At 39.8% G+C, this 18,149-nt stretch overlaps 5 protein-coding genes across 7 annotated transcripts; 3 read left to right on the top strand and 2 right to left on the bottom strand.

Moving 5' to 3' along the window:
* Window positions 1–2,647: 2,647 nt before the first annotated feature.
* LOC104802446 (protein BRI1-5 ENHANCED 1) lies at window positions 2,648–5,034 on the top strand. Its single transcript, XM_010526061.2, has 4 exons — window positions 2,648–2,811; window positions 3,487–4,014; window positions 4,443–4,644; window positions 4,728–5,034. Exons 1-4 carry the CDS (start codon window positions 2,670–2,672, stop codon window positions 4,864–4,866), a joined length of 1,011 nt encoding a protein of 336 aa, XP_010524363.1. The 5' UTR covers window positions 2,648–2,669; the 3' UTR covers window positions 4,867–5,034.
* A 51-nt stretch (window positions 5,035–5,085) lies between these two features.
* LOC104802443 lies at window positions 5,086–6,646 on the top strand. The gene is made up of 7 exons (XM_010526059.2): window positions 5,086–5,309; window positions 5,410–5,466; window positions 5,605–5,727; window positions 5,846–5,912; window positions 6,075–6,167; window positions 6,257–6,373; window positions 6,456–6,646. The coding sequence occupies exons 1-7, from the start codon at window positions 5,164–5,166 to the stop codon at window positions 6,507–6,509; spliced, it is 657 nt and encodes a 218-aa protein (XP_010524361.1). The 5' UTR covers window positions 5,086–5,163; the 3' UTR covers window positions 6,510–6,646.
* On the bottom strand, window positions 6,597–8,675 carry LOC104802445 (proteasome subunit beta type-1). Its single transcript, XM_010526060.2, has 7 exons — window positions 8,522–8,675; window positions 8,302–8,409; window positions 7,706–7,787; window positions 7,481–7,610; window positions 7,238–7,380; window positions 7,063–7,149; window positions 6,597–6,843 (listed from the first exon to the last, which is right to left on the bottom strand). The coding sequence occupies exons 1-7, from the start codon at window positions 8,566–8,568 to the stop codon at window positions 6,769–6,771; spliced, it is 672 nt and encodes a 223-aa protein (XP_010524362.1). The 5' UTR covers window positions 8,569–8,675; the 3' UTR covers window positions 6,597–6,768.
* A 502-nt stretch (window positions 8,676–9,177) lies between these two features.
* LOC104802441 lies at window positions 9,178–12,634 on the top strand. 3 transcript variants are annotated; one of them, XM_010526055.2, is made up of 4 exons: window positions 9,178–11,505; window positions 11,633–11,687; window positions 11,763–11,862; window positions 12,177–12,634. In XM_010526055.2, exon 1 carries the CDS (start codon window positions 9,254–9,256, stop codon window positions 11,165–11,167), a length of 1,914 nt encoding a protein of 637 aa, XP_010524357.1. In that variant the 5' UTR covers window positions 9,178–9,253; the 3' UTR covers window positions 11,168–11,505; window positions 11,633–11,687; window positions 11,763–11,862; window positions 12,177–12,634. The 3 variants fall into 3 exon arrangements, with proteins under 3 accessions (XP_010524357.1, XP_010524358.1, XP_010524359.1); XM_010526056.2 differs by having other exon boundaries at window positions 12,163–12,634; XM_010526057.2 differs by lacking the exon at window positions 11,763–11,862.
* On the bottom strand, window positions 12,187–13,220 carry LOC104802442 (LOB domain-containing protein 19). The gene is made up of 2 exons (XM_010526058.2): window positions 12,912–13,220; window positions 12,187–12,532 (listed from the first exon to the last, which is right to left on the bottom strand). The coding sequence occupies exons 1-2, from the start codon at window positions 13,203–13,205 to the stop codon at window positions 12,212–12,214; spliced, it is 615 nt and encodes a 204-aa protein (XP_010524360.1). The 5' UTR covers window positions 13,206–13,220; the 3' UTR covers window positions 12,187–12,211.
* Between the last annotated feature and the right edge of the window lie 4,929 nt (window positions 13,221–18,149).

The raw sequence follows: 18,149 nt of genomic DNA, 5'->3' as shown, positions 1-18,149 counted from the left end.
CAATGTCTATGGTGGCGTGTGATTTAAGGAACCCACGCTGCTCCCTTTGATGCATGCTCTGCTTTCTTTGATTAGACTGATTTTTGTGGAAATTTATTGTATTATAGCTACCAAAAATATATTATACTAAGAGACATATATCTACGCATATAATTAATAATAGAAACACTTACCCCCAAATATATACACATGTATATTCTCGTATTAACACACAAATATCGCATGTCAAAAGAAAAACGATGTTTTTATATATAAAATATGACGCATGACCCATTAGGTGGTGGTCCAATGGTATAATGGATGATAAAATCATTTCAACATCATGAGTTCGATTTCACTAACAGAGAAAAGGAGATGCAATTAATTGCATGATTAAAAGTTGATTTTAAATCCAAAAAGATTAAGTGATCGAAATATAAGAAAACCTCATGGTTATAAAAAAAAAATGAAAACAAAAAAAAAAGGTAAAAGAAACTTCATTAATTTGTTGGTGAGCCCATGTTTCGTTTCCTTTTGTCTATATATTCTCGGTTCATATTTGAATATATAATTCAAACTTGTGGATAAGTCATTGAGTTTCCCGTTTTAGATTGATGAATTGGCACTTGATTCCTGACTTGCATTTTCTACATTAATTATCAGTTTTGATATATAATTTTGTCTCACGTTTGCATTATTAGATTTATGATTAATAGAGTGGTCAACATAGACTACTTGAATTTATATATATATATATATATATATATATATAATGATATATATGGTGTTACTAATTGAGTATACATATATGAGTGCAAGAGATGAAGAGATACTACAATCAGTAATCGGATAAATCTTTAACATAATTTTTTTTAATAGGATTAATTTATAATTTTATAAATAAATTTTTAATATGATATACAGAAATTCAAACTAAATAATTTTTTTTTATTAAAACATAATTTATGATATATACTCTAAACGATTCCCACTAACCAACCCCATTGATGACACAACTTATTCTTGATAATAACAGTCATTGATAAACCCGACAGACGCCATTAGTAATTTAGAACAACACAGATGTAAGCCGTTGCATGTATATGTTAATATATATATATATATATATATATATATATATATATATATGTGTGTGTGTGTGTGTGTGTAATGGCGCATGCCTTCATTTTTCGCCCGAGCATTTAAGAGAACATGGACCACGTAGAAAAGCATGATGTAAAATTAACAACAGCCAATTTGAACATTTATGTTATTAAAAAAATGAAATGCATCACGCGGAAACACTAAAATGTGCCTTTATATCTCTAGTTAGGCTACATTGTATTAATTAACTTCTAATTGCTTACCTAAAGAATAAGCATAAAGGCATATATCACAATCTGTTAATTGTTATTGTCGGATCTCCACAACTAAAATTTCTGTCTCGACTCCGTTAATTTTTTTCTAAATAAAAAATATTATAATCATTAATCACCATAAAATATAAAAAAATGTTATAAAGGACCATATTTAGTCGCCAATACCAACAACAAAGAGAAAATAAAAATGTGTCTATTTGAGGCAACAACAAAGAGAAAATAAAAAATAAAATTTACGTTTTGTCCAAAAGATTTGGATCGATGAATCCTCCCTTCTAATGCTCCTTTTTAATTAGGTAACTCTATTGGATAATTATTCCATAATTTGTGTTCACCGGTGATAAAGCATTAACTAAACCCTAATTAATTAGGCTTCTTAGTTGTATGTTAATAGTAAGTTTTATGAATGCTCCTACATTAATTAATTAAATGGAGATAGTTCCCAACATCAACCATGCAACGACCCTTAAATAACGCAAAAAAGATGGCTGCCGGATCATGTGCCCACTTATAACGCGTACCACCAAATTTTATTATTTCTCAACTTTATTATTTTATAACAACTAAAACAACATTTCATCTTCCTTTTTTTTTTGCCTCAAAAAAGAAGTATAATCTGTGTATTGCTAATTGGTAAAATACCCTAATCATGCACTAAAATCCAATGCCGGTCAACAGACACTTTTTTTTAGACAACCATTACATATATATATATTGCAATTTCGATATATATATATATATATATATGTATATATGGGTGTGGTGTAGACGTACAAACGACCGTGGGGATGTGTTTTTGTTGCAATAGATCTAACGTATAAAGTCAACTAACACTGCAGTACTTTACAACTCATACATCAATTCCTTCCCAAAGCACCGTCTTAATACTAAGATATGAATATGATCACATGCACTAAATGTTGTTTAAATTGACGAGATTGAGTAACCATGTATTACGCCGGTCGAAATATATAAAGGTCTAAAAACCCGAGAAGAAAAAAAATCGCAGTGCTCGTCATTAGCGGACATACATCACATACATCTGCATAACGTGTGTGTATATATATATATATATATATATATATATATATATAGATAAGATATACCTGGCATTAATGTGGACATATAACGGTTGTATAAATGGAATTAAAGAAAGGGAGGAGGTAGGGGAGAGGAGGGTAAAACGGGAACATATCACGCGGATAGCTTGCGAGAGAGAGTAATGACGTGGGATCCGTTATTTAAGAACGCCCTAAAGGGTCCAGAGTTTGATTTGTAGAGAGAGAGAGAGAGAGAGAGAGAGAGAGAGAGATGGGGGGAGAAGAGGAGAGAGAGAGAACGGGGAAGGGGAAGGTGTGCGTAACGGGAGGAACGGGGTTCGTGGCTTCATGGCTCATCATGCGTCTCCTCGAGCGTGGCTACTCCGTTCGAGCCACCGTTCGTAACCCCCCAGGTTCGATTCATGATCTCCCACTTTTTTTATTAATGCTATTTTCATTTGCATCCATATACATATACATACATATGTATACATACACACACGTGTTTTTTATCGAATTTCACTTGGGGCTACTCATTTTACGGTTCTTTATATCTGTCTGTAAGAATACGAGTTGCATATGTTCGTGTTTCTGTCGTCTTTGAACCTTTTTGTTTGTATGAATTTCTCGTGATGGGCTCAAAGCTGTGTATGAATTCGCGGGGCACGTCTTCATTTCTTTTAAATATGATATTAATTTTCTCAGAGGATGCAATAATTAATCACATGAAATTGAAGAAACGGGTGTATGCAATGTCTTGATCTGTGAATGCCCAGGTGGAGTTGCTACGTACCATCTTCCTCTTGTTATTCAATTTCAATTCATAGTTAGTGAATAATAAATGTTTGATTTTTTGGACCAAAAACATTTTTCGTGGCTACGTGGAAGTACCATAAAGATGCGCGAATTTATTGTACTTTGCTGGAATTATCTGTCATTTTGCAGGATCTTCAAAACTCCCCTCCTCCCATGTTCCATGCAAGTCAACCATTCATATCAATCAATATATACAATAATTAATAAACACACCAACAATCATATCGTAATTCACATTTTTATTATTATTTAATATTTATAAATGTAAACAGAAGGGAAGAAAGACGTGAGCCACCTAACCAACCTTCCACACGCATCGGAGAGGCTGCAGATATTCATGGCCGATCTAGATGACCCAGAGAGCTTCAAGCCGGCCATCAATGGGTGCATGGCAGTGTTCCACGTGGCACACCCAATGGACCCCAACGGCAAAGAGACGGAAGAAGCCGTCACAAAACGGACCGTACAGGGACTCATGGGCATATTAAGAGCCTCTCTCGAGGCACAAACCGTTAAACGCTTCTTCTACACCTCAAGCGCCGTCACCGTCTTCTACGGCGGCGGAGAAAGGGAAGTTGACGAGAATGTTTGGACGGACATCGAGATTTTCCGGCAGCAGAAAGAGAAGAGAGTGAGCAGTTCATACGTGGTGTCCAAGCTCGCGGCCGAGAAAACGGCTCTCGACTTCGGAGGGAAACATGGTTTGGAGGTCGTGACACTCGTTATCCCTCTCGTGGTCGGACCCTTTATTTCTCCCTCTTTGCCTTCCTCCGTCTTCATCTCTCTCGCCATGATCTTTGGTACGTCCCCGAGATACATATTAGTATTTTTTTTTTCTTATTTGGGTTGGATTTATTATTGTATTAGGAGTTTTATACAATGGGTGTCACGCTATATTTTCAATATTCGAAGTTTCCAAGTAAACTGTCCACTCTAACAATATTATTGGACCACAATTCACACACACACACACATGCATATATATAAATGCAATGAATGAATACATGGATTCAGTGACTAAAATGAGTGAAAAAATGGCAATGGTACATTCAAGTTCTCTTTTATATATTACATATTGTATATTTTTATAGTTTGTTTGGGTTTTATTACTGCATTAAAAATTATTTATAATGGATTCTACGTAAACTGTTTACTCATCTAACTATATTGAAGCACAAATCATAAAAAAATTCTATATACTAAATTGGTTAATAAAACGAGTGGAAAGGGCACCACAAGGAGAAGGAGAAGTATTTGTTTGACACGTACAACATGGTGCACATCGATGACGTGGCGAGGGCACTGGTCTTGCTGTTGGAAAAGCCTCATGCCGAGGGAAGGTACATCTGTTCGTCCGTGGAGATGACCGTCGACGAGATTTTCCGCTTCTTGTCGGCCAGATTTCCCCAGTTTCAACTCCCGTCCGTCGAGTAAGCCCATTTTCCGATTTCAATTAATTACAACAACAATGCCACGTGTCATAAGAATAATGTATTTATTTATTTTATGTCAGTCTAAAGAATTACAAGACGGAGAAGAGGGTGAGCCTGTCGTCGAAGAAGCTGAAGAGTGAAGGGTTCGAATACAAGTACGGAGTGGAGGATATATTCTCTGGAGCAATCGAGAGCTGCAAAGCCAGAGGCTTTCTTTGAGTGTCTGTGCGTGTCGTGGATTTGTTACAAAGTGTATATTATTTGAAACCATGGACCGTTTTCATCATGTAACTTCAGTTTATTCTTCACTCTCTCTCTCTCTCCTATTTTCATTTTTAAAACAACGTGTCGTCCGTGAGATCCGTTATAGAACTGCGTGTTGTTTTTCTTTGGGCTAGCAAACGAAATTACAACAACGGGCCAATGAGGAGGGAGAAAATATCGTCCATAAGAACGCCTCGGAATTTTTCCACGCCTTCCTCGTTCGGAAAAGAGTGCGAGGGAGATCTTGTGGTGATGGCTTCCATGGCGTCACCGACCACGTTCTGTTGCCGCGTGAATTACGATAAATGTCGGAAAAAACTTCGCTCAAGTTTTCATCCTGTTGCCGCGTCTCAACCAGAGGCTTCCGAAGACAAACCGGCGAAGCTAATTGGTCGACGGTATACGCTCTCTCTCTCTCCGTGTTGTACGTATACATCTTTAAGACTCTTCGGTAAAGATCAAACGAAGTTTTGATGGAGAATTATATGAAATTGTTAGACAAATAGTACTGAGGAGCAGCGAATTAGCTACAATCGGGGCCATTTTACAGTTGAGGTGAGTCTTCTTCCTGTATATAGCCGAAGAATCCGTCTGCAGATCAGACAGCTTTAGGTTTTAGAAGATAGTATGGTTATGATGCATTGATGATAATGATGGTGAAGATGATTATGTAAGAGTGGTGATGGGGTACAGTGGGAAGAAGCCAGAGTATCTCGGGGTACAGAAGAACCAGAGATTAGCTCTCTGTCCTGCTACAGACAACTGCATATCCACCTCGGAGAATGTCGGTGACCGCGTCCATTACGCCCCGCCTTGGTAACAATACAATATCATGGATTGTTTCTTGATTAATCGTGATCGGAATCATCTGATATTTTCGTGTAAGTGTGATCAGACATGTTCTGATAATGGGTGGTGGTGGTGGTGATGGCAGGGACTATAATGGAGGAAGGAAAACGCCTGTGACCAGAGAAGTCGCAATGAAGGAGCTTCTTGATGTTGTAAGGATCTTCGGTTTAGTAGAGCAATGGTTGTGTTTTCATTTTTCAATTCTCCCAATCACCGAGTTTCAGACCAAACAAAAACGTTACTGAGAAGTGAATGATGATGATGTCTTAGCCCCGTCCTGCTTATACAGAACTGACCCACCATTGTTGTTGCAGATCAACTCGACAAGGCCGGACAAATTTACTCCTCGTGTGGTGGAGAGGAAGGACGGCTATGTGCATGTAGAATACCAAAGTCCATTATTAGGGGTAAAGCTTCAGTTGCCAACTGCATCATCATCTTCTCATCCATTTACATAGCTAAGAAAATGACAGATGATGTGGGTTTTGCCCGATAGCTTGTAGATGATGTGGAGTTCTGGTTTCCTCCGGGGAACAAGAACTCGACAGTGGAATATAGATCAGCATCCCGCAAGGGAAACTTCGATTTTGATGTCAACAGGAAGAGAATAAAGGTACGAGGCTCAAGCTTACGGATGCATCTGTACATACATATCAACGAGTTTGAGCTTGTGATTCTCTGTGCATTTTTGGTAGGCTTTGCGACAAGAGTTGGAGAAGAAAGGATGGGCTTCTCAGACCGGCTTCTGATGTCAACATGACAAAGAATACGTTCAAGATTCATGTCTCTGTCTCGTCTTGTTTGTTTGATTCTGCAGATGTTTAATGGCAACAATCTTCATAAACTGCAAGACGATCAATTCTTGCAACATGATTAAATTGTAACAGAGCAGTCCAGAGTGGTTTACTTAGGAGCCTAAATGTTTCAACCAACAGAAAATCCAACAAAGATGTTCTCAAACTCGGCTCACACTGAAACAGCACAACAGGCTAAATTAGGCGCAGGATCTCAGTCTTTCCTTAGTTCCATCAGTTCAGTATGGATACCGTCAGCTTTAAGGACAACAATCTCCAGCTTGTCTCCCTGTTGCAAGCATCCAGAAGGGTGAATGTCACTACAACTTTGGTGTAACATAGTTGCTAACATAAGCGAATCTGATAGGAATCCCATAGGCCATTTCATTCAAGTCAAACAGATCAAGATTTCACTCAATGATATAACAGAAAAGGATTCCAGATTATGCCACTGAGGTTTGGAGTAGTCTCAGGAGATGTGATGAATGTTGTGTGATAGGGAACTTACAGTGTAGATGTCTCTCTCAGTTGCAGAAGCAAAGACAGTCTTGACCAAATCAATTGCTTCAGACTCCGAGAGGGGTGTGATTGGATCCTGCCAGGGCCGAAAATAAAAATGGAAAATGCATCACCAAATGATGCATTCACACGCTGTTATTAAGGCATAAAGCTAAAGAAACTACCTGGGCAGGCAGTAGCAGAGGGCTTGGGGATTTCAATTGGTTGTCAAGGAAAGGCATGATGAGAGTGGAGCCAGAGCCTTGAGCACTGTATCCGACCTTCTCATATGATCCCACAGCGTCATAGGTGAAGACACACCCCTTCCCTGAAATAGATCTCCAACCATGAAACGGTCATGGTCATGGAATTCAAAGTTCGGTCACAGAGATCGACCAAGGAAATGTAAAAGAAAAGCATATGTTTACCTTCCTCGTCAAGGCCACCTAGAACATTGAAAGCATAGTATGGGAAAAACCGCTTGTAATAAAGAGTGTTGGAGAGTAGCTGGGCCATTGCAGGGCAGCTCATCTGCTTGTTATGCTGATGCTGATAGATCTAAAATTTCGCAAACAGAACCATTTACACAAATCGCGATTTATCGAGGATACGATACAAACGTTACGTGATGAAAAGGATCAAGGAAAACTAACCAAGTGTTTAGCTTTAAGTAACTTCTGTAGAGCTTTCACATCAGCTTGAAACCCCGAGGAAGCCAGCACGGCTTTGTCCGCTCTGCCGAATGAAGACACAACAACTAAGTCTACAGAAGGAAAGACGGATGAAGAATTTGTATACGCCCACAGCTTATGCATACCTTCCTTGTGTCACATTACATCTTTATCATAAAACTAAATTAGACATTCTTTCATAGGATTGCAAGTGCATTTAAATATGTATATGAAACCTTCAAGCTAGATATATCTGGTGAGCTACATATCTACAAGCAAAATAAGCAATAACTCAAATTGAAATGACAGTCTTCATCCACATCCTAGCGTCATCTAAAGTCAATAGCCAATACCTAGAAGTGGAACAAAAAACCCTAACAATCCCTAAGAAAAGAATAAATCCCGAAATTGAACAACAGTCTCCAGCCAGATCCTAGCATAATTATAGAATGTCAGCAGCAATGCCCAGGAAAAAGGAACAAAAATACTCACAAACAGTGATTACCACGAACACCTCATTAGCGCCTCCAAGGGTTTCGAGCGACTAATGAATCGACAGAAGAAGGGAGAGAACTTACAGTTTGTGGATTTTGGAGTAATCGCGACTGAGAATATTGTATCCTGTGGACATCCGAGTATCGGCGGCGATTACGCAGTAATCCGATCCGGCGATCGCCACGCAGGTTCTGCAAAGTCACACGGAAGACACAAAGCTGAAGGAAACTACAGACAAGTGCTCGAGCGTCGATCTAAGAGAATGAAGAACATAGAGTCCAAGTTAGGGCAACGATAACGAACCCTCCATTGAAATCGTACGGAGACCAGTTAGCGTGCTGCTTGGTCATGGCGGATATTGATGGTGGGAGCTAGGGCTGAGACAGTAATCAAAAAGAAGAAAAAAATGGAAGACGGATTTGACGAACTTTCGGTCCGATTTTGTTTTTGTTGGCTCTCGATGGATCTTAAGCTTCGAGAACAAGAAATGAAAAAAAAAATATCAAAAGCGGAAAACGACATCGTACCGAGCTGGGAGAAGAGAAATTGAGACGCCGTCGTTTTGATCAAATTCACATTGATTCCCAATAATATGGTACCATTATGAATTTAGAAAAATAATTTTTTTGAAAATTACTCGAAACCAACATGGTTATTTTATATATATATATATATAGGTATACGTGAGAGAGAATACTTTTTCAGAAGTTCGAGCCAATATTGGGCCTTTGAATTTTCGGCCCAATTCACTGTTTAGGGTCGATTGTTCGATGTGATTTCTTGCTGTATACCCGACATCATCCTGAAAAAGCGAGTGAATTTGGGACCTTCTGGTTGGAGAGGCGGATTTGCGAGGGCTCGTAAAAAACTATTAACTAATAAGAAGGCTCCTAGAGAGAGAATAAAATAACGCCCTCGGCTTAATAAAAAAACAAAATAAATATATATAAATTACTCAAAAAAGAATATTGTTACACGTTTTATCTCTCTCTAGTCGTCGTCTTCCTCTTCTTCTGCTACTTCTTGTTTCCTCTGATGAATCCCCACAAGACAGAAGATCTGTTCCACCACCATGGCCTTGGACCTCCCGACATGGTCGATCAATCCCAGCCGTCCATTCACCATGATCATCATCATCAATATCACCGCCACCACAACCCCGACGATGATCCACCCTTCTCTCTCCCGGAATTCGTCCTCTTCCGCTCCTCCACTTCCGGCGAGTCTCCGGCGCAATCTTCCGACGAAAAAGATGACGCCTCTCATCCCTCCGCCGGAATCCCCAAAATCGCTCCCGCGCCTAATCCTAGGGTTTCGAATCACGGAGGAGGAGGCGGCGTTTTCATCAATCCCGAGCCTCATGTTTCAACCCAGTTTTACACGTTCAACGCAGATTCTTACGCACTCATGATCCGTTGCCTCCGCGATCACCGGCTCGCGACGCCGGCGGAGATCCGCGCCGCCACGCCGAGGGCCGTTCTCAAGTCGTGGCGCTCTGTCTGGAAGGACCGAAATGAGGACACTGCGTATCTCACGGCCTGGAAACGGATCCAGGACAAGCTCACTGCGCGCGTCGACCCATCTTCCGGTAACGAGTTTCTCTGCTTCAAGAACAACTCTCAGCAATTCGTCTCCCACATTAATCAGTGGCAAGACATCGTCATGAGCTTTCATGATGATGCCGATTTGAAACACCTATGCCTCAAAGAGACAATAGACAGGATTAAGCAAGTGTGGACTGTCGGTGCTAAGTTCTATGGCATTCCTGAGAGTTATATTAGGGTTTGTGTTGCGGCCTGTCCTATCTGCAACGCTGACTCTGGGTCAGTGTCAAGGAGCAAACGGCGCAGATTTGAGTACACTGAGTCATTTGATGTGCCTGCCAAAGAAGTGCCCCATAGGTTGCAGCAATTGGCGGCTAAGCATAAGGTTGTGCTCTGCATTAGACAGAAGTATATTAGGTATAAGCCATTCATGGCAGAGGTGAAGGATTATGCTTGTCATAGGGCTGGAGAGCCCGTCTTGAAGAAGTCTAGGATTCTGAAGAGGGAACCCTATCAATCAAAGAGATGTGGTTGTGGTTTTAGGATTAGGGCTATTGTGCCAATTGCTAACTACAATGAAAAGGACAAGACCTTTGTATATCAGGAAGAAGGGATCGCTGTCTTCAAGTTATATGCCGTGCATTCTGGGCATGAGCCGGGGGCAATGGATGGGAATGCGAGAATCATGCATCGGGTTATTGGGCACAAGGGAGGATTTTTTCTGGACCAAGACACTGTCTATGGGGTAAGGGAGGAGTTAGAAAACGAAGGGGTTGGATTAATGGGGAAGGGTGATGGGGATATGCACTTCTCTGTTTTACAGCAAGTGCAAGAACTAAGGAACGAACTCGGCACACTTGAGGGCAGGATCGGGAAGATCCCACGAGAGTTGTTGGGTTCGGTGTCAAGGGAATTGTTTGATATTCTAGACAAAATACGGAATTTGGGAGATGAGAATGCAAAGTCTGGCAACCCACCCTCAGGTGAAGATCTTCTAGGAGACAATGATTTAGCACATTGGAGTGACCATCACCATGAACAGTTGTATGGGGATGGGAAGGAAGCTGAGCTCATCGAAGATGACGAGGACAGTTTTGGGAGGAGCCTTGATGACGTTGTACCTTGGGAACAGATACGGCCCCCAAAGGATCTCTTGTCTGAGCCTTGTAAGCCTGAGAAATGGCTGAAGTGCAATGACTTTGATGAGAAGAGTATTCTCAATTGTGAAGATACTAAACTAACAAAGCCCATGAGACTAGATGCGGGTATAGCTACGGATGTAGGTTTAGTCGGCATACAAGTGGATAGCTTCTATCAGGAAAACTCCAAATGGTATGATTCTCCTTGTGGGTTGGATTCCAACACAGACTGCGGGGACAGATTCAGACACGGGGAGGTTTTGTAGAAATGGAAAGTTCCAGGTTAACCGACACTAACTGCTGTTTGCATAGTGGGGATTCAGTTGTAAATGCATGTATTCTGGAACGATTCAGGTCTATTGTACTGTAGGAGTTGTTGTTGTGATGGTTTCTTGCATATACATTATTAGATTGCTAACCACGATGTGAACCTTTGAGATTTTTTGGTGGGTTCTTGTAAAGCATATCAGTCGTCACCTGTGTACCTTTTCATTTGTATTTTGACTTGGGTTCTCGAAACGCTTCCTCCCTGTGGAATATGTAGTCTTTCTTCTGTTTACTCACAGGAAATATCTGCCATTCATACACCAAGATGGCCAATCTGGTAAGTTTTATTATATGGGTTTATATTCATATCAAACACTATGTTGCAAGGGATTTAACTGGGATGGTGGTGGTAATCAAAGTTATTTAAAACCCATGCCCTGTTTCTTTTGCTCAACTGTGTGCAGTAAGCTCTTTTGCAGTTCCAAGAACAACACATGGTCTCGGCTGCTACTTCTCAAGGTAAGGCCACATCTCCACAAGCTCAACGCCCATTTATTGCTCTTTGGAGTTAAATCTTACGATGAACTATTGCAGGTCTCTCTCTCTCTCTCTAGAATGGCTCTCCTATTGATTCATGTTATTGGGTGTGGTTCTTGGTTTGGGTTATCTGCTGGTGCCAATGTGAATCAGAGTGGTAAGTTGGTTTCTTTTTTGCTTCGGAATAAGATTGCAAAATAGTGCCGTTATAAGAGCTCAATCATTGGTGAAATCATATTAGCTAATGAATGTGTGTGTGGAGCCTTGGATGAACCTTTCTGGGCCTTTTTCTAGATCCATTGGTAAAAAAGCTTTTAACGAATGTTGAAATCTTAAAGATCTAGCTGCGGTCCTAGTTGCGATGTATGTATGGGTCTTAAACGGGGAAAAAAGGTCAACTCTTGGGAACAAGATTTTTTTGTCTTTTTGTCCGACATTATGCGATTCTCTAATACAGTGGCTAACGGTTAGGTGACCCACCAACTATTAAACAAGATCCTAACGACCTAACCGGAAGTGGAAGCCGGCAATTTGGCCGCCGGGAAGTTCATGGCTGTGAGCTGGGTCGCCACTTGTTGTTGAAGAAGTGCCCTGTCATCTATGGCCAGAGGATCTTCTTCCCACAAGTCAAAGTCTGATGGATCGGTCGGAGAATGACTGTTGGGGACCACCACCTGCGGTAAGGATGGCTGTGTCATGTCCGAAGGCGACGACCACCGGAGACTCGGTGGTATCTGCAGTGAAGGGTGCAGCTGTTGCGGAGGAAACCGCTGAAATGTGGAGAGACGTGCCTGAATGTATGCGAGTTCCGCTTGCAATTTCACCACCTGTTTTACACAGCCATTGTGTGTATATATGTTATATGCGGAGTATTTTTCATCAGATTGTATTTTCTTGCATCATGAATCAAATGCCATTTTTTGTTCCAAGACCGAACTGGTAAACCATTGTGGTAATTATGGGCATGGTCAAAAACCCAAAAATGTAAAAAGACATTATTGTCCTTAACTGTGGTAATAATGGGGATGGTCTAAAACCCAAAAATGTTTTTAAAAAATCATTTTTGTGCTAAACTGATCAAGTAAACCGTTGTGAAAAAACATTTTCCGGACCAGACAAAACAATCTCCAGATCTACAAGACAGCGAACAAAGCAAGAAGAAGCAAGCAGGGGTGATGTCTGAAAAAAGAGAGAAAAGGAAGAAACCTGGTGTTGAAGAGAGAAAAGGAGAGAGACGGGGCCGTAGACAGGATCACGAAGCCTAGACAATGCCTCGTAGCAGAGGGTGACGGAGGCGTCCAGGCGCTTGTTCGAAGGCAGTTTCATTAGCATCTTGGAGGCATTGCTCGCTCCGAACACTTTGTGCACGGCCGCGAACCTCGACGTCCCTTCCTCCCCGTCGAAGTACGGCGCGAATATGCATCCTCCCACGCATTTCCTCCTCAAGAACTTGCACGCCCCGCACGGCCCTCCTCCTGATCCTTTCATATTCCCGTTCATCTCTTTCCACTGGTATATATATATATATATATATATATATATATATGGATATTTATGTATGTGTGTGTGTGTGTGTATATATATATATATGAGATTTTGATTGTGAACTCTTTGCGGCCTGGGGTAGTAGAGTTTTGGTTTAAACTAATGAGTGTTGAGCGAGAGAAAGCGGTGAAGTGGAAAGAGAGAAGGTAGGAGATTGGGGTATTTATTCACACCACAAGGGCTATGCGAGCGGGTAGTCGAGGAATTTCAAAGTCTAACGATGGAATTAAATAGAACATAAGAAAAAGTGTTCGGCTTGACCGCCTTTGCAAGTTTTTTTGTTTATTGAATGCCCATCTAATTTCTTAGGTCTTTACGTACTTATCACTCATGCATGTCTATGTAATTTTTTTATATCTTTATTTGTAGCTTTTTGCCACATATTTATAAGCATGTTGATATGGAAAAGATTTGATAAGGTTACTAATAATATGTTTTTTTTTTTTTTGTGGTAACGATGTGTAAGTTATTATGCAGCAAAATAAAAGATAAACTGATGCATAACTGCTTATGAGATAAATTTTTTTAAAAAAAAAGCCACACGTGTGACCCCGAAGGTACTCTGTTCTTGCTTCAAAAAACATTGCCCTAACCGTAGCGGCCCCCCCTCCCCATGCATCGATCATTTCATGCATATATCTTTTCAACTCTTTTCAAGTCTCTTGTCACAATTCAATCTCTCTCTCTCTCTCTACATGTATAATGCATGTGTATGTATGTATGTATATGTCAATAAATATATGCACACAGAAGCAAACATCTAGAATGTTCAACAGATCTTTATATATATATAAAAGATTTGACCAACACAGGATCTACACTGACTCACAATACTGTCCATCTCCTTATACGAAAACCCATCTCCTCTTCCTTAATTTGTCACCTTATTTTATTTGTTTCCACTTCACCGACAACACTTTCAAATTGGCCTTTTTTTGTTTTAAAATCTTTTTGTTAGAGTTAAGAGTAATTCATTAACAACTACACACACTGACACACACACACATATATATATATATATGTGTGTGTGTGCGCATCATTTGCTGTCTTAGTATCTTAATTGAGGTCGGAAGAGGAAACGATCTTCAAGCACGCGCTTGTGAGAGGCGCGTGGAGGATGCATACACCATCCAAGGGAGAGTGCTGGTCAAAGAGTACGACTGAAATGAACGGTTGAGATGGAGGGATATCGTGACGTGACAAGCATAGGATGATAACACGTGGCATTTTCCTGACATGCATAAACCGGACCCGCCTACGATTTTATCGTCCCAACTAAGCAAGAACTTACCTCACCATGCCTCTCGCAACAGTACCCCTATGCCACCCTCTCTCTGAATTTTCACGTTTTGTTTAATATCATCTCTCTACATATACACAAATCGTACTTCAAGAGAACATTTCAATGCCCAAAATACAAATGAAATTAATAGAAGAAATCAATATAAAAAGTTAACTTCTGACCCATTATTCTCTAATTTTAATATAGTTATATCAAAATAAAATATATGACCATTATATGTGTGTCTGTGTACCTATTTAATGTGATAAATTAAAGATCATAACTGTAATTCATATATGGTCTCTTCTTCTTTTTTTTTACAATAGAAAGAAGGATAGGTTGTTTTTTGTTTGGTGGGCGGTAGGGGTAAACGGTGGAGGAAAAGCGCGCCGTTCGGCTTCCTGTCTGCTCCGTTGGACCGACGTTTCGAACTGCTCCACCACGACACTTCTTCTCGTTCTCGCTCTTATAACAAATCACATAAAGATCCGTTTGTACTACTTTGACATTGAAACTGCCCCGCGATTGTTACAAATCACCCTGCGATCGTTATTGACATTAATTATTGAAACTGCAGTCATATACCAACGATGAGAATTTTTATCGTTCTCTGACGGGAAATACTTTTCAGAATATCACTCGTCCTAACAGTACTCCAAAACGAACACATTTAACTTTGAATTTCCCTCGCGATAAGCAAACGAAAAGATAGATATATCTTTTTGATATGGGTAGTCCAATCAAATCCTTTAAGTTTATTAGAGAATATTCTCTAATAAAGTTATCATTAATAGTTTCGTACCTATACCATCATTGTATCCCTTCCATTATATTGTGTTTGATTCATCTCGTATCTTTCTATCTAGAAACCTGTTACGATTTGTTTTTTATCTGTCTTTTTCACACCGGCGATAATTCTCCACCCTCATATCTGGATGTCACACTACGTACCTCTATCTATCTATCTATAATATTATTTTAGATATAAATTTTATGATAGCTGAACTTTTAACTCGTCACATTTGTCGCATTGTTTTTTTTTTTTAAGTTGACAAAACCTTGCCAACTTGAGCATGTAGCCAATCAGTGATCGGTGCTGCTCGCCAAAAAGTGGACATGCAAAAATGTATATTGTATATTTTTCTTGTAACATCTATATTAATCAACTTACTTTTTTTTTCTCTCCAAATACTGAATCCAGATGAGTAAAGATTTCGCATTCCGCCAAAGACTTTTTTCCCATTGTAAATCTAGAAATTTAATGTTCGTCAAACGGACACACGATTGGGTCGCTTTATAATATATATATATATATATTGCTAATTACAAGAAATTAGGGATTTTGTTTGTACTACTTGTTACAAAATAAAAACATTCGACGTCATATCTCGAGATTTGGGGGTCCAAAAATTTCCCTTTAATAATCTTAACTAAATTGTTTAATCGTATGATTAGTTACTGATAAGTATAAAACATCTCTTAAATAATTCGACATGCCGTGTTTATAGGTGACATCCTCTTGTCCGCAATAACATCGGTGTTTGTACATGACCGGCCGCTGGTGTTTAATTTTAATATTTTAATTAGTAGGTTGAAATAAGTCCATAATCTCTTTTATTATATATATATAATCATGTATTATATATAATCAAGTCATATAAATTCCTCGTTAAAATTCCATCAAATAATACTCTAGGTGATCTAGGGTTTGAGTATCTGGCTGCACGAGGAGGATATGGTAGTATCGGACGATCCAAAAATAATTAGAAAAATCTATAAATAAAATTGAAATTGGTGGAGTATAAATTACATGTAATAGCGACTTTTAAAGGGGTAATGTTAGACCAATGCATGTGATGAATTAAAATAATGTTAGTTCATCTAAATAATGTTCGTCACTTTCTGTACATATTTTCTGTTTCCCCCAAGATTTGAGGTTCCATTGTCACTTGCGCCTCCTACACCTTCTAATATTCAATTTACGTTCTTTCATGAACGAGATGGATCGTCATATAAACATATTATAAGATTTTATTTATTTGGAGGGTTTCTTATTATTATAATAAATTTAATTTGGCAAACACCTATCAATTTCTTTTTTTAAAAAAATATTTAATGTTACGTCGACTTCGTCTAAAATATTATCATTCTATGTTTGAATAGTCTAGGCAAATACCTATCAAATTTCTTTTTTTTTTCTTATTGTGAATTTAGTACATTCAAAATTTTTATCTAAAATTAGTAAAGTAGTTATATAATCATCATATTTTCAATGAATCATCTAAATATTAAATTTGAAAATTTTTAAATTGGTATTTTCTTAGAGCTTTGTGTATATGTCAAAACCATAGTAACTATAAAATAATAAATACAGAGGGAGCAGGGGCGTTACTATCTTTCGAACGGAACGGCGTGTAGGCCCCACACAATGCATGATGTCACTGTTTTTAGGCTCGTCATGTACACGTGGCATCCAGTTACTTGTACACGTGTTGTTTCGTTTTTTATCTCAAAAGCCTGACCTCCGGTTTGTTCATCGCGACCCTTAAACCGGACCATGTCTAAATTCTGAACCGGGTTAAGCTATTCGGTCTCAACCATTTGGAAGGAATTGACGTCTATTCCTTGATTCCGAAACGCTCTACCTCAACCGAAATCAAATATATTTGTGTTTTGGTAATTATATTAACTATTCGCCAGATTTTCTATTCGATTTCATTCATTAGATGTTTATAGGGGGTGAGGCGGTACATTGGTTGAACCGGCGTCACAAACCTGATTCGAAATTTTGAAGGGGAAATGCATTCGCAAAGGGTAACCACTCAAGAAAGTCCAAAGTAGATAATTTGGAATATATATTTGTAGAGAAATCGGCCCGACGAGTTCCTCACAGAACACTCCGATCTGAACCTCTCGTGTGCAAGAAAAGAAAGAGAGATGCGAGACAGCGATGTACGAGTTCGGTACCGAGCTCTAACGCTCGGTGCCTACGTCTCGGGAAGAGGGAACCGCTATTTGCTAGGTACAACCGCCGGAGTTCCGATCGAAATCGGCACCGACACACGGAGGACGAAAATCGCCACCGCAAGAGAGAGAAACCTAAAACCAACCAAAATGCCAAGTCTGTGCGAGAAAGACGCAAACCCTAGGGCTTATTCTGCCCTTTACAAATTTCCCAAAAATACCCCTGAAACCTTCTGCTTCAGTCCGAGACTTCGAAAGCCTCCGTTTCTCCCAGCGGGTTTTGACGAAGACCTGGCTTCTACAAATCTCCACCTTCTTCTATAAAACCTGCAAGAAAGAAACCACACACGAAGCAAACACGCCAAACATCCCTACCACGCTAAGTTCCCTTTTTACTTCCATTTTTAACTCCACCTCCCGGCATGATCCAAGGCGCATTGGAACACCGTTATTAGAGGAGTTCTTACCGAGCGTGTCATAAACACGTCTCAGCGTGACACGATGCACCTAACCTACCCAAAGCGAGTGTCCCCCGACGCCTCCGCTTCCGAAAGGTTACCTAAGACCTAGACTAGTATGACTCCCTAGACCGTCTAAGTGACCCCCTCCGGTGAAGTCTATACCTCACCAAATGGCCCCCCGAGGGTCACGCC

The sequence above is a fragment of the Tarenaya hassleriana genome, unplaced genomic scaffold (assembly GCF_000463585.1).
Source record: "Tarenaya hassleriana unplaced genomic scaffold, ASM46358v1 Cleome8, whole genome shotgun sequence".
NCBI lineage: Eukaryota > Viridiplantae > Streptophyta > Magnoliopsida > Brassicales > Cleomaceae > Tarenaya > Tarenaya hassleriana.
Note: the sequence above shows the minus strand (reverse complement) of the source record. Positions and strands in the feature narration are given on the sequence as shown.